We start from the raw sequence: 14,968 nt of genomic DNA, 5'->3' as shown, positions 1-14,968 counted from the left end.
TGTTTTTCAATAGGAGGGAAGGAGGGAAATCCAGTGGTTAAGATATAAATCAGTAAACTAGCATACCCACTTAAGTGTCAGTGCACATTATACGTCTCTCTTTATATTCTATCATATTCTGCAGCAGAGCAGCTGCTGATTGCACTTTTAATTATTAAAACTGCCAAAAACATGAATGCCATGACACTCCTGTGTGGATGTGGAAGGTGCTGTTTGTCTTTTAAGGGAGCTGGTGCCACATTTAAAGGTAAAATGTGAAAAAATTACTAATACACAGGGTGCTGTGGCTGTAGATGTCTGATTTATTGTCTAAACTTTTATGTCTTTTGGGACTGTGTTAAGATCTGACCTTTCTCTGTTCTGTGTGATTTAGCACACCTTGGTCTGGGGATATTATATTTAGATCTTCACATTCGTGTGAATCCATATTGACCCACAGTGGTGTCCTTGGACCTTATGAGTTAATGTGTAACAGTCATTCTGAAGTTTTAGCTTCTTGCAAGAGAAAACTAACCTTAAATAGTCATAAAACTATATGACTTTTTTTATGACTATTATATAGTCATAAAACTATACACACACACACACACATATATATATATATATATATATATATATATATATATATATATAAAAACTACGGATACTGGATGCCTGTGTTGGCATTCCTCCTGCGGTGTTGCTATCAGTGTGTGAAGAGTGGGAGAAGAGGGTTGCATTGACAATCCAACACAATGGGCAGCACATTGAACACATTTTATAGGTGGTCAGATTGTTTTTCTTGTGACATTACCAATAAGTTTGATGTGTCACATGGCCCTCTTCCTATTGAATAAACAAAAGTTGTATCCAAGATGGCTGACTTCAAAATGGCCACCATGGTCACCACCCATCTTGAGGAGTTTGCCCCCTCATAAATACTAATATGCCACAAACAGGACTTTAATATCACCAACCATTCCCATTTTATTATAGTGTATCCATACAAATGGCCCACCCTGTATATATATATATATATATATATATATATATATATATATATATATATATATATATATATATATATATATATATATATATCAAAATGAAGTCAGTTTTTCTCAACAGGTCCCTGCATGAAGGCCATGAGCCTATTTCTAATGCTGACATGTTGAGCTGAACACCACACAAACCACATTCCTGCAGTCATGAGTTTGGGCTGAGCTCAGTCACGAGAGAGAGAGAAACAGAGCGAGAGAGAGAAAGCCAGAGAGAGAGAGAGAGAGAGGCTGAGACACATTCGTGTGTGATAGAGGCATACGCTTCAATTCTGTGTGTGTCTGTAGGACCATCATGTGGTAATTCTCTCGATTAACAAGAGTTATGGTAGGAAGGACAAAGGGAATCCAAAGATGCCAGCTTTGGTGAACTGATGGAGTTTCATCTGAAGTTCAGGTAGGACATGTTTAGTCTTGCTTTGGAGCTCTCACGTGTACAGGTGTCAGGGGAAACAAAACAACTTACAGAGGAACTTTTGCGCACAAAAAAAAATGCGTAGGAGCAAAAATATTCAACCATTGTCATCGTCGAGGCTTCAGTTTAACGTCAGGTTAGGGATACACAGTTTAGTTCACGAGCAGGCAAAAAGGATGTGCAGTTTGCAACGCCGGACATGAAAACATCATGCATTGTAAAGATAACAGCTGGGTGTTTACTGATAAAGCCCTCTGAGTGGTAAAAATATGCAGCGAGTGCAAAGATACAGCCTGCCTGCACATGTGTGAAATGTGTCATTCTTTTTCTTCCCCATCCTCATCTGCAGGTGCAGTGTAAGCAGGCAGTGATAAACTGTCTCCATGCCAGTACATTGTTAATAAGGTCTAACGTTTGACCTTATTAACAATCAAGGAAGTGAAAATGAAAGTAAATAAAGTCAGAATGAGAGCAGTGAGGAAGAAGTTAGACTTCAATAGGTTAGACACCGACAGTTTAAATTTCACACTTAACTGCTAAACTTTGTTTCCAACGACAGCCAGAGAGAGCTGGTTAAAAAACATTTAAGTTCATTACTTTTCTTTTATTTGACGGTCAGTTTTGGTGCTGGAGAGGGATCTGGTTCAGGTGTAGTGTCCACAAGAAACCTGTGTCTCCTCTTCTTTTATGAGACAGCTTCAATGCTATGGCATTTTTGCACGTTTGTGTGCAACGAACGATACTGGTAAAACTCCAAAATAATCACAAAAATGTAATTTCTCAACAGTTCAGCCCATTTGTTCTGCCTCCGTAAGCAGATACTGATACAATATATTGTATCAGTATACAATATATTGTATCAGTATTGCACAGCAGTAACGGCCCACAGCCCCGAAAGCAGAAGTTTCCTGCAAGGTTGCAGACTTCTCGCAGTTAACCGTAAATGTGTTTATTAGCGATAAAGGCCTCTTTAAGGTTTTTTTTTTGTCCCCGTTATCGTTATGGCTGTGGTTTCTTTAACATATTTAGCTTTAGCTTTTTAAATTACTGGTCACAGATCGACTCTGGGTTTAGTTTCTTTTAGTTTACTTACAGAATACTGCAGTTTAGGGGAAACATGAGCTATACATGTGCACCTAAAGCTCTCATGGAGTTTATTCAAGTGGTGCAAAGATGTAGGGATCCATGGATGGCTGAAATGAACATGAAATGGAATGAGAACCTTACCTTATATGCTACATAGTCACCCTATAAACTATAAACTTTTTTTTTCTATTTTTCAGACCATGTTTATATACCTAAATGCATAAAGGTGCTGTCATGTGATTGGGTTATTACACTTTTGTGTTAATGAACAGTTGAACAGGTGTATCTAACAAAGTGGCTGGCATATAGAGACTAATATACATGCTTTTCTCTGTGTTGGAGGACTATGTGCTGCATTTGTAACATTTGACTGATCATCAAGGTGATGTAAGAGTAAAAAAGTTCAAACATGCATCTAATATACAACATGCATAAAACCATGTAGCACTACTGTTTTATGTAAAACAGTACAGCTACACTTTTTTCAGGTGCTTGTCAAGTTACTTCTAGTATGTAATCAATGCAAAAGTGATTTTAACTTTTTCAGTCATTTCTCTCTAATTTATTGACATGCCCATGACTCAGCTCTCTGCGCAGTTCAGTACTGATAGTAGCTAAATATTTTACTTCCCTTGGTTTTGTGTGTACCGTCTTGAAGTTCCCCTTTGTTGGGACTCATACACTAGGACTCATACACTAGGAATGCATTCCTCTTTACTTTATCTCTTATCATGACGTGCTTCCTCACAAATGTGTTCTCCAGGCTTACCAAACAGTTTCCCAATGCTATTCATACTGGCAGTCACAACCTCTTGCACGCACATGATTTTCTTTCTGACTGTCTTCTTGTGATTCTTGCAAAATCGTGCATGACTCTGCCATCACATGAGCCAGAGGAACTTTTAAGCTTAACAGTTTAGATTTTTTTTTAAAAATTTAATTGTTTTGTTCTTAAGGACACAATGACCCCCGAGGTGATGGAGGACAGCAACGGAGTTTGCCACATAGTGGAAGAGAGGGAGGGGGACGTTCAAATTCAGTACTCCAGACCTCATGCGCGGGACAGCATCAACAGCAGACCTGACTGGTCGAACGGTAACTGCATTTTTTATTGTATGTATTTTATAAACAGCTCTTCATTCATCACATCCTTAGTTCAGTTTTTGTGCATCAAAGATCAGCTGCTGATGGAAGATGAATTTATGGCATATAGCTTTTTATGCTGATTTACTGGCAGTATTGTTTTGCAAGTTGACATTTGTAGCTTGTTAACGAAATGAATTGCCTTTTTACTGCGTCTGTTTGAAGGAACAAGGCTTCTGGTCTCAGTATGAATCAGGATGTTTAGCTGTTAGATATAAAACAGGAAGTAGGATAAATAAATAGCAAAATCTTTGTGCCTAACCCTGGCCAAAGTGTAGCCTGCTAAGGCCTATGGTGTAGAGAAATAATTGAATCAATTCATTTGGATTACTTTGATGTTTCTGCTTCTTTTTGCTGATACAAAACAGTCATGAGAGCATTCTCAACAGTGTAGAAAACCCTTCATCCTCTGCAGCTTGTGCTACCTGTGGTGCAATTTTATTTTCTATTTATTCGCTTCCCGAACCTCTCTTTTCATTCCTACGCCTGGGACAAGCAGATATACCTTCTAATGAGACCTAAAAGCCGAGCTGCTTTTTTAAACCACCTCAGTGAGGTTAAATGTTGGACGTCACAGCAGTTTCTGAAACAAAGTACCACAAATGCAATTGTTCAATCCCACAAACTGAGAGCTTCTCTTGGGCATTTGAAAGCTGCCAGAAACATGAGTGTTCACTTCAATTCAGGCCTCATGTTTGAGTCTCACGTTAAAAATTGTTATCCTAGTTAGAGCCATCTATAGAATTAAAGCTACACTTTCACACTCAGATCTGCAGAAAGTCGTCTATGTACTTTTTAATCCTGGATTATTGCACCTTCCTGCTGTCTGGCAGGTGCTTGGCATCTTACTGGATACTTCAGACAGCATCACATCACCCCCATCCTGGCTTCTCTCTGTTGGCTCAACGTACGAACTGATTTAAGAGTTTACTGATCGCTTTTTTAAAGCTTGTTTGGGTCTGCCTCGAGCGAGGCAGCAGAATAACTGACCTCGTATGAGCCTGCTCGAGGCTTCAGGTGGGGCTTTTTTTGTGGTTCAAAAGGTTCAAATCTAGAGACAACCCTCAGCTGTGACGTGACCTTTCTGAGGAGACCATCCTTCAGAATTAACGGCTTCTTTTAAATAGCTTCTAAAAATTCATTTCTATAGACTTGCTTAGATGTGATGCCTTTTATCATCCTTTAGCTGTCTCCCTAACTGCCTGCCTCCAGTCTCTTTGAAATATGTTAATATTTTTAATTCTTTTTGTCTGTGTTTGTGTGACCTTAATCTTTGGAATTCATTTTAGTAGACTAGATTTCCAGTTCTGTCAAAGCACTGGATTATTATCAAAGCTGTGTGTTTTCTACCAACTGATCTGTTGAATTGGTTGTAAATAACATGAACAAGCTGATAAATCATATTTAATAAAAGCCAAATTGGGTAATTCATCTCACACACTATATAGAGAAAAGTACCGGGCTTTGAATTCAGGTGTTTTCAGTCCCGTTGCCACAGGTGTATAAGACCAAGCACCAAACTGGCAGACTGCCTTTAAAAGCATTTGAGAAAGAATGGGTTAACTAAATCAGAGCGTGGTGCTGTAATAGGACGCCACCCCTGCAACAACTCAGTTACTGAAATTTCCTCCCTCTTAGATGTTCCACAATCATCTGTAATTTGTGATATGTGACGTGATAAGAAGTGGAAGCTTTTAGAGATCACAGCAACTCAGGCATAAAAACTTACAGAGCTCGGTCGCTGCTGAAGTGGACAGTGTGGAAAAGCAGCCAACTCTGTGTTGGCTCAATGACTGTAGAGCTACAAGCCTCGGCTAGCATTAACATCAGCACAAAGACCGGGTGCTGGGAGCTTCATAGCACAGGTTTCCATGGTCCAGAAGCACCTGTGTATGGCAGTTTTGCCCACATAGTGCTTTAGTCAGACCTACACTACCTTCTACTATGATTATAGTGCCTGTTTCAGTTCAGAGAAAATATTAATGCAACGGTTGTGTAAAGGTTGAAAAAGCGAGTTAAAATCTCATCTTACTTACAGACTGTTTGCGTCAATCTAACCAATAATTCAAGAACTCTCTGGATGGATTGTTTGCAAGTTGTTTCTGACTCCGGCCTGTTTCAGTCTGTGTTCCACACGCGTGTGTTTGGATGTCTTAATACATTTTTAAGCTTTTTAGCACTAAAACAGAAAACAGTGGTACCACACTGAGTGCCCTTGTGCAGGCTTTTAAATACAGAGTGAAGGATTTTGAGGTATACAACACATGCTTACATGCAGTCCAAGAATTCAACAGCCCAATAGCAATAACATTATTTGTAGGTGCAGTACTGATTGGTTATAAAGTGGGCTTGAAAAGGAAGAAAACTGCATCGGAGATTTTAAAAAGCAGCACAGATCTGACTGCAGTGGGCAGTTTTCATTGTTTTTAGCACTGAGTTTCACTTCACTAGTTCTTTTGACTGCACAACTTCTGTAGTCTCCTCAGCAGCTAAAGATCCAAAAACAGACAAACCAGAGTAGCCTACAGGCAAATTGACACTGCCCCCATGTGACAGTACACAGCGACACACACAACACACAACCATGCAGGTTCTTTCAGTGCAATAGCAGTGATCATCATCCTTCAACCTAACGTCATTCCTTATTTCCCCCCTCACTGTCCACGCCCCATCTGGAGTGGCTCCACACCCAAAGAGACTTTTGAAGCGGTGTGTGGGAGGCATTATGATCCCAAAATAGTTTTCACACAGACACACCTTGATGACATGTTTTATTTTCTTCTATTCTTGGTTTCCTGTGACAAATGATTGAATCACACATGGCACATTTTAAACCAGCACAATCATTCTTACAGCTAACAGAGACGTTCTTTGAAACGAGGACAAAAAAAAAACCTGGATTATGCTCTTGTGGAACTGCTTCTGCAGTCGCCTATTCAAACCTGAAGTGTGAAATTCCTCCTGCGCCTTATAATGAACCACATACCAGTGCTGGGACTGTTGTGCCAGGAATGCTTCGAGCCTGCACGCTTTACCAGAAACACATAAAGGCAATTTTCACCTCTGAGCACAGTTTCCTCATTTCCTTGTAAGTTACACAGTGTTAGATTTTATTTATGTTCTGTAAAGGTCTCGGATTAAAAAGTCTGCTCTAAATCTGTGGTGCATATTTTAACCCCACAGCTCATCCTGTGGCTACTTTTCTTAAAGTTGTTTGTGATGACTAACATACCAGAGGTGGACTGAGGTTTTAATGACCTACATTTTAAAAAGGTTCACTATTGAAATCAGTTGATCTTTACGATTACTTTTTAGTCTTCATTATTCTCATCGCATGCACACTGTCAGGTGTTGGTCTGTGATGTTTTTTGGTTTATGTATTTGGATGAAATGAAAGGAATCAATCAATCGATTCAAAGGTTTTGTTTCCATACTCTTGTCTTTCTCTCAGGTCAGTGTGTAGCGTCAGTGCCGAGCTGCTCGATGCTGTACCCCAGCTTTAATCTGCCTCAGTGCCGTGCCAAACTGGAGAGGGAAGGCTTCCAGGTTAACACACGCACACACTGAACAGCAGCACGTTAGAAATCTTTACCAAATTAATTTGTTTGTTTCACGATTTTAGATTCCACGTGAAGACATGGAGACTCCACTGAAAACAGCTCTGGACGTCCCCTCGGTCAGGAGATACATGGTTTTCAACTCGGCTCAGTTTCATTTTATAATGGCGCCGGTATGATGATCTTTCTGTTCTCTATTATCACTTCCTGTGTTTATTTTGTTTGTTTTCAATATTTTTCTTTCGGTTTTCATTCTTTCTTTGAAATGTTTTTCTTGTGCGGGCTGTTTCTGACAGTCAGAGCGAAAATAGAAAAGAGAGCAAAACAGACAAAGATCTCCATCAATCAGTTTGAGTAAATTCTGCACTTTCATCAAACCTCCAAGGTCTTGACTAACTGGATAGACAGGAACTTTTCAGAGGCTCATTGTTCAGAGGAATTCCCCTTAAAGGCTGCTACAACATCTTACAAAGAAATGCGGAAAAGTTACACCGATTTCAGGTTTTATAGACAGTGTACTCTCAAACAATCCAGAAAAAAACAAAACAACAATATTTATTTATTTTTTTAGTTGAAACTTTTAAATTGTTTAATTAAATGATTTTATTGTGATTATCTATGTGCTTTGATTTATAATCTATTAAAATATGCATTAAAAGTATACCACATTTACATTACTTCTAGCATACAAGTCAATTGACTTTACACTAGTTCAGTATTAAAAAGCATTGTTCTTTATTAAATATCCAATACAAATAAATCTTTTTGTTTAGATCCAACTTTGCAAGCCTAAGCTATGCTTAGAAGAGGCTGTCCCCCAGCTACCCTAACAAACAAACTACACTTGTTCAGTCTTTTTCTGCAACATTTAGACTCTGATATGTAGCTCTTGGGGGTTCTTTTTTTTTTTTTTTTTGCAATTTCTCTGGCCATTGCATGTTTGGATTTGCTGGGTCATCCGGTCCTGGAAGACCAGCACAGGACTGCACGGAGTTGTGTGAAACTGTTAATGTGTAGTTTAGCTGACTTATGGCAGAGAAAACAGGAAGTCCTTTCATTTGAGAGTCATGAATAGAGTAATTGCCATGATTTCAGTGTTTTTGCTCTGGCTGTAAGTATTTAGTGAAAAACTGTAGTTACTAATTCTTTTATGTTTATCTAGTAATTAATAAACAGACTAATACGTTTGGAATTCCAATCAAAACAAGCATCATTAACACATCTCTGTATTAACATATCTCTTTATTAATAACTCTGAACAAACATCAACAACAACAGTAAAAACCACCCTTTTAATGTTCCATTACCAGTCACACAGAGGCAGAGTGAAATCCAGCTAGACTTTAATTCGAGCAGAGCTCGTGCTCAGCGAGGATGCAAAGGCATCAACGTTCATATTCGCTTAGTTTCACTCAGTATTTTCACAAGTGGGTCCGCCCTACAGTTTTGAGAACCAGAATATTTAATGGTTTAGCTTCACAGCTGACACTCCTAAAGCCTTCTCCCCTCTTCTTCCACCAGGTGCTGTATGTGGTTTTGTGGTGTGCCGTGTTTTCCACCCTCCACCTCTACATCACCGTTAGCGACTACTGGGTCCTCTGTCTCTCCGTCAGCCTGATCTCCATCGTCCTCACCACTGCCGTCATCCTCATCCTTCACTGCAGTAACAAGGAGGTAAGTCAGCTGTCACGACATGCCGGTGAAGCCAGTTTTGACACAAGTCTGACCCTGAACTGATTCTCAAACCATTTCTGCGTCAGATCAACGTGAATTTAGATATTCGGTTGGTCCAGGTTAACGAGATGCTGGTGAGACACAAGCTGCTGGTGGGCGTGGCTGACTGGGTGCGAAACTGCACCGGAAACATGAAGGTTAGTTTGATAACATCACTTCAAACTGGCAGAATATGAAGCTGAGTATGAGCTGTTTCATACAGTTCAGGCTACCAACTTCCACTTCATTCATTTCCCCTTTTTTGTTTACAACCTGCCAAAGATAAATACACAAATACAGAGATGACTGACGATTCAGCACCAATGACAGCAAACAGTCAGACAGAAGGAAAACGGCCAATGAGAGGAAGTAAAACCTTTAATTGACCTCAGTGGAAAACATCGTGATGTGGAGGAAAAGTGTGCAGGATAACGATAAAGGTTTAGGAAAAGAGAAGCACACAGACTAGTCTCCTTAACAACATCATGCTGTCCAAGAATAAAAAAGACAAAAACAGTTTTTATATCTTTATTTCCTGACTGCCAGAACTAGAAATTTTTTTTAAGGACTTATCACCTATTGAATCATATTTAATAAATGAGTTTTTGATCGCCCACACCTGAAAAGACTAAGAAAATGTCAGATGTCGCATGTCGGATGTAGCAAATATGATACAAATTAAAACTCAAGAGTATGAGTCATTCAAAACTCCAACACCAACTAATCCAACAGCAAAGGCAGTGATGCAAGATTATTTTTAAGGTAAATATAAAATAAATCCTGAAGTGTTCACAGGAGTGATAATATTGCATGTTGTGGTGCAGGGCATCTTCCATGCTTTAAACAGATCTATTAAAATGAAATAATGTGGTGATTAATAGGCATCAGTGGTCCACTGAAGCTCGTGTCTGCTGTCCCCTCTCTGTGTCTCTCTGTAGCTGTACTTCGTGTATTGGGACATGTCCCCCTGTTTGAGGGCGCTGACTGAAACTTTAGAGGAGCTCAGCTTTGCGACGACTGACACTCAGGTGAGAGAGTCGAGTACATCTGTCGCCCGGTTTGTTCTGCTGCTGCTGCTGCATCGATTTTTCTGGAGCTCCGCTGTTTGCCCTCCTTCCAGATCGATAGAAATATAACTCCAGGTTGCCGCAGGAAACAAACGCAGACATTTGCTCTTTAAAATGATAAAATCGATGTCTAACTCCCATCAGAAAAAACTGAAGAGCAAGATGTCTCACTTCGTCCTGGTGACCAAAGTGTCGGCCGGAGACTCAGATGCGGAGGAGCAGGACTCCGATGAGCAGACGCCTCTGCTGGGGAATGGCAGCGCAGCCAGCGGCCGATCATCCAACCAGCAGAATGACGCCACAGCCACCAAAAACTACAGCCTCGTCCCCGATGCAGCTTTACCTTCTCAGGTGAGAGACATGATGGTCTGGGCGATAGTAGACCCACGTTAGTCATATCAGCAACAGATCTATCACATCTGGCTGATCACAGATGTGTGCAGCTTCACGGGGCACTAAAATCAGAGCTGAAGCGTTCTGCTTTTCATTGGAGGAGCAAAATGGCTTCTGTTACCAAACCTCACAAGCTTGTTTTATATCGTGGGTCACATTCAGCTCACTTTGATCTTAAGTGGGCCGGACCAGTGAAACAGCTCTTTCTCAGTGCAAAGAAGTTTAACTACACATGTAATCCCTGAGTGCGGTTTCAACAGGACATGTCAGTTTATCTCTTTGACAAAGACATGCTGCTTTTGTGAATAAAAAGAAATCTGTCAGCACGTCTACTTGGGCTTAAATTCTAAGAAATGAATGCGTAAAACAGCTCAGTAGTGGCTCATTATCCAAACTGTGTTTTTCCCCTCTCTGGTTTTTTCTTGGTTCTTGCCAGATTCTAAAAATAGGTAGAGCCTCAGCTGAACAATACACAATATACTGTATTACACCATGTCATTATTTACTCAGCGGAAACTAAGCCAAAAGCAGTGAGTGAAAAACTGAGTATGTGCCATGATTCAGCTTGTACAGCCATCTCCAGCACAAGTGCAGCTAGCCAGTTGGATGTGGGGTGAACGCCTCCTTCTTATATCAAATAGTCACCAAAAAATGTGCCACCCAAAAGAAGAGGAGGGCAAAAATGTTTATTTAGATTTGTTTTTAAGGTTGTTTTTTTCATGTAAAGGTTTAGGAAATATTAGTGTTTGTGCCTTACATTCTTTGACCCACCACCTCAAAGATTTTTACCGCCAGCCACCACAGGTGCTCAGATTTGCTGATGATCAATCAGTCGAGTGCATTTGAGCAGCAGCGCCTGTCTGCTGATTAATGTTGCACTAGAGATTGCACTAGTATTTTCAGTTAATGAGCAACTGATCGTTTTTATGGCTACGTTTATATGACTGAGACCTTAATAAGCCCCTTGTTTCAAAGTGTAGCCTGCAGAAAAGGCTTAACTAATCATTTCAAAGCACATTTAAGATTGCATATTGATAGTTTCAATCCCACCTCACATTTTCTCTCTTACACACATCCAATATCTGCTTATGTCCTTGTTTTTATCCTTGCAGGCTAAAGCCTATCAGCTCCTCATGACCTACAGTGCGGCTTATGTGAAACTCCTCGTGTCTGAGAGGCTCTCAGGATCGTCCCACCACAGAGGTCAGAGGAGCCACTGCACCACAGCCCCCACCTGCCTCTGTCAGTACATCAAAACGAAGATCCTTCAATAACAACCAAAAGCAAACCAGAAACACAGAGAGCTGCTGGAAACTACACAAACTGACATATGGCAGCTTTTTTCTCAGGAGGCATTATGGATTAAGAACATTTTGATTCCCAGAAGGACTTGTTTGGAGCCTCAAACTCTTCATTTCCTTAGTTTGAAGGTTATCGCTCTCTTGCTGTATGTCAGCTGCTGTTTTCTTGCCCGCTCTGTTTGCACCAGCTGGATGTTTACTCATTTGCACGCTGCCAAACGCTGTCACTGCAGAACACAGGTCCGTCCAGCTGCTGTAAAACAATGTTTGTCCTCCCGTGTGCATGGCAGTCAGCCATGGCCCCTGCTTACTACTGTTTAAATTATTTGTACATATATTAAATACAGGTTATTATGACTTGACACACAGTATATGTATATATGGGTTTTTCTCAAGTAGAGTTTTGAGGCACTTGTGCTATTTCCATATTATGTTACTGCTCTGTCTCACTACATTACTCCAACCCTAGGCAATCACACTTTGTAATTTTAGTAATTGTTAAATTGTTCTTGCAAGTCCAGGCAATCACATATTCCACACGTATTAAAACCTATCCATATTTTTATCAAGAAGGCTCATTTTGCCATTTTTTTTAAAAGAGTTTTGTGGGATTGAGTTTTGCATCTTTGATAGCTTAGACCTTAGAGGGTTAATATTTATATTGTGATACAAAAATCCCAGTTTTTAATAAGAACACAGAAACAAGCACTGGTATGTTGCATGTTTTTCTATAGGTATTTTCTGGTAATTCACCGTAGAAAAACTTGAAAAAGTGCATTTGGGGTAAATTTAAGGGTCATAAAACATTGATGGCTGCCTGTGACAGGTGTCCTTCTGACTGATGAGCAGTAAATGAAAATGATGAAGCAATATGTACGTATGTTTGCCTTTAAAATGCATTCGAGCGCAGTATTCGATTGAATAAACGTATTGTGCCGTTGTAGACAAGGACACTAAGCCTGTCGAGTGATTTGTAGACAAAGACACAATGTGTGAAGGGAAAGTGATGTCAGTGTGTAATGAGCTTTGTTTTTTTCATCCTGGCAAAAAAATATTTTGTGCTTGTACACCTGCGGTTTTACTTCCCAGAATCCATCCTGAAATATTTCCAGACGTCGCCCATCAGTCCTGATGTTAGGGCCGAGATGACAGCCCAGCGAGAGAGCAGCAAGATGACACAAACACAAACAGCAAGACAGCCAGCGTGGCCGACACGGGGGGGAAGCTGGGACCGTGTGATAGAGGAGAGAGGCGTGCAGCGTGAGGCCAAGTTAAACGATCTCAGAGACACCGGCTCTCCTCAGGAGGCTAAACGACCATCTGTGATCCTGCACACACGGGCTGGCTCGACTCCCACCTTTTCCCTCCAACCTCTTTTCTGTTGGACAGAGACCTTGCACCATTTAAAGAGGCAATACCACCGATTTTAATGATTACTATATGCAAAAGAGCAATATAGAAGAGGTTTCAAATGCAAAGTGACAAACCTGTAATAAAAGATCACTAAAAGAAATAAAGTATACCAAACTTTGGGTAATAAATTGCACAAAAATACTAGCGCTAACAAAAATGATACTAATTAAAACTCACATATGAAAACTGATATTTAATTCCTTATTTTAAATTCATGAGAGACTTTAATAAACCCTCCAAGGCTTTCAGGCTTTACATGAATAATTTTCATAAAATGTGAAATCAGTGCAAGATTCTCAGAATAGATGAATTGCATGGAGGGAAGATGTAAGGTCTGGAATTAAAATGTGTTGTGCTGAGATCAATAAACAAACAATAAATACACATTTTTAAACTGGTGCAATATCAATACCTATGCGCGTAATTAATTATAGTAGTGTTATTGAAGAAAACAAACGGACCAGTGAACAAATAAAAAGGCATGAAAACTACCACTGGAAAAAAATGACCTGTTTTCTAAAATGTAAGAAATCTTCAAATGGGGACTATTTATGGACTTTATGTGAGGGGGGCTGACAGACATATGTACATAAAAGCAGTTCATGAACACAGAAACTGACGGGAAAGAAAGCATAAGTCTGGGAAGCAACAACAAAAGCGGGGGTGATAAAATATTTGGGTGACTTACGTTACTTTCTGGTCTCAAGAGAAAGGAACTAATTGAATAAGTCACCCCTAGTTAATGAGGGCATGCAATGTACTGATTTTCTTGGGTAAATTGTTCATTCTATTCAGTTCATTTTAAATGTTAGCTTACTTCTGATCCATTCAGTAACTCATCTAAGTCTTTATTTTATACCAGCAGATGGTGTGTTTCAGTCACAGCCCTCCTTATCACCCACTCATTCTCCAAGTCTGTAACTCTTTTGGTTCTCGCTGTCAGGTTAGTGAAATGAAGGAGCTGAAATCTGCTTTGAGATCTGCACTATTCAGGTTGAAAGTAAAGTCGGGGGAAACCCAGAAGCATACTGGTTCAGACAGCAACTAAGAGGAACCACAGGACTGTATATACACTGAGAGCTCATGGGAACTCACATACAGACACCGCTTTCACTTTTTTCGTGCTTTTACTTTTATTTACAACAACAGTTGTTGCCTAAAGTGACCATAATTGTCTTTAGCTTACAATATAAAGCACCTTGAGGCAACCAATATTGTGATTTGGTGCTATATAAATAAAACTGAATTGAATTGAGAGGGTGGATCACCTAATGCTAACAAGCTTGGTCAGCTTTAATGCTAAATATTTTTATTTGTAAGTCACTTGAACTCAGGTCTCGCCTGGCCTTTAAACTGTTTGTCAGTCATTTGTCCATTTACTTTTGAACATATGAAAATAGCTCAGTTGAACCCTTGAACTAAAGCTGAAAGTCTGCACTTCACATCTTGATTGTAGGATTTAACGTCCACTGTGGTGGCAAAACGACAAAATACTGTCCAAAGACTTAATGGTGTGGAAAGGGAGTGAAATCAACCTTGTAGTGGTTCCAGAGGGGAAAAGATCCATTTATAATTATTAATCATGTTTTCAATAACTGTGGGTTTGATAATGAGTCTTTTTTCATCCATTCCGGACCAAAGAGGCAAAAAAAAGAAAGATGGCCAGGAAACAACATGAAAGTGACCGATGTGATATGATTTTACATGTTTATACAGTAAAACAGTTAAGGAAGGTTTATTAATTTTAATGTGCAGAGCCCAAAACCTGCAGCACATCCTGCGATTAAACAGAAGATAGCAAGAGACACTGTAGTCCATGTTCTGACAGAGGAAGGAAAAAAGA

General features: G+C 39.8%; 1 protein-coding gene across 1 annotated transcript; it reads left to right on the top strand.

Moving 5' to 3' along the window:
• The first annotated feature begins 1,234 nt into the window (after nucleotides 1-1,234).
• Nucleotides 1,235-13,370, top strand: tmem268 (transmembrane protein 268). Its single transcript, XM_006788062.2, has 9 exons — nucleotides 1,235-1,434; nucleotides 3,495-3,633; nucleotides 7,133-7,227; nucleotides 7,304-7,411; nucleotides 8,760-8,912; nucleotides 8,999-9,109; nucleotides 9,890-9,979; nucleotides 10,163-10,369; nucleotides 11,524-13,370. The coding sequence occupies exons 2-9, from the start codon at nucleotides 3,501-3,503 to the stop codon at nucleotides 11,683-11,685; spliced, it is 1,059 nt and encodes a 352-aa protein (XP_006788125.2). The 5' UTR covers nucleotides 1,235-1,434; nucleotides 3,495-3,500; the 3' UTR covers nucleotides 11,686-13,370.
• The last annotated feature ends 1,598 nt before the right edge of the window (nucleotides 13,371-14,968 follow it).

This window comes from Neolamprologus brichardi, chromosome 22 (assembly GCF_056152115.1).
Source record: "Neolamprologus brichardi isolate AB-2024 chromosome 22, ASM5615211v1, whole genome shotgun sequence".
Lineage (NCBI taxonomy): Eukaryota > Metazoa > Chordata > Actinopteri > Cichliformes > Cichlidae > Neolamprologus > Neolamprologus brichardi.
This window is presented reverse-complemented; position numbering and strand designations above follow the sequence as displayed.

Coding starts and splice junctions, on each gene's coding strand:
- tmem268 (XM_006788062.2), top strand. CDS start 3,501: ATGACCCCCGAGGTGATGGAGGACAGCAACGGAGTTTGCCACATAGTG. Junction 3,634..7,132: donor CAGACCTGACTGGTCGAACG/GTAACTGCATTT, acceptor TCTTTCTCTCAG/GTCAGTGTGTAGCGTCAGTG. Junction 10,370..11,523: donor ATGCAGCTTTACCTTCTCAG/GTGAGAGACATG, acceptor TTATCCTTGCAG/GCTAAAGCCTATCAGCTCCT.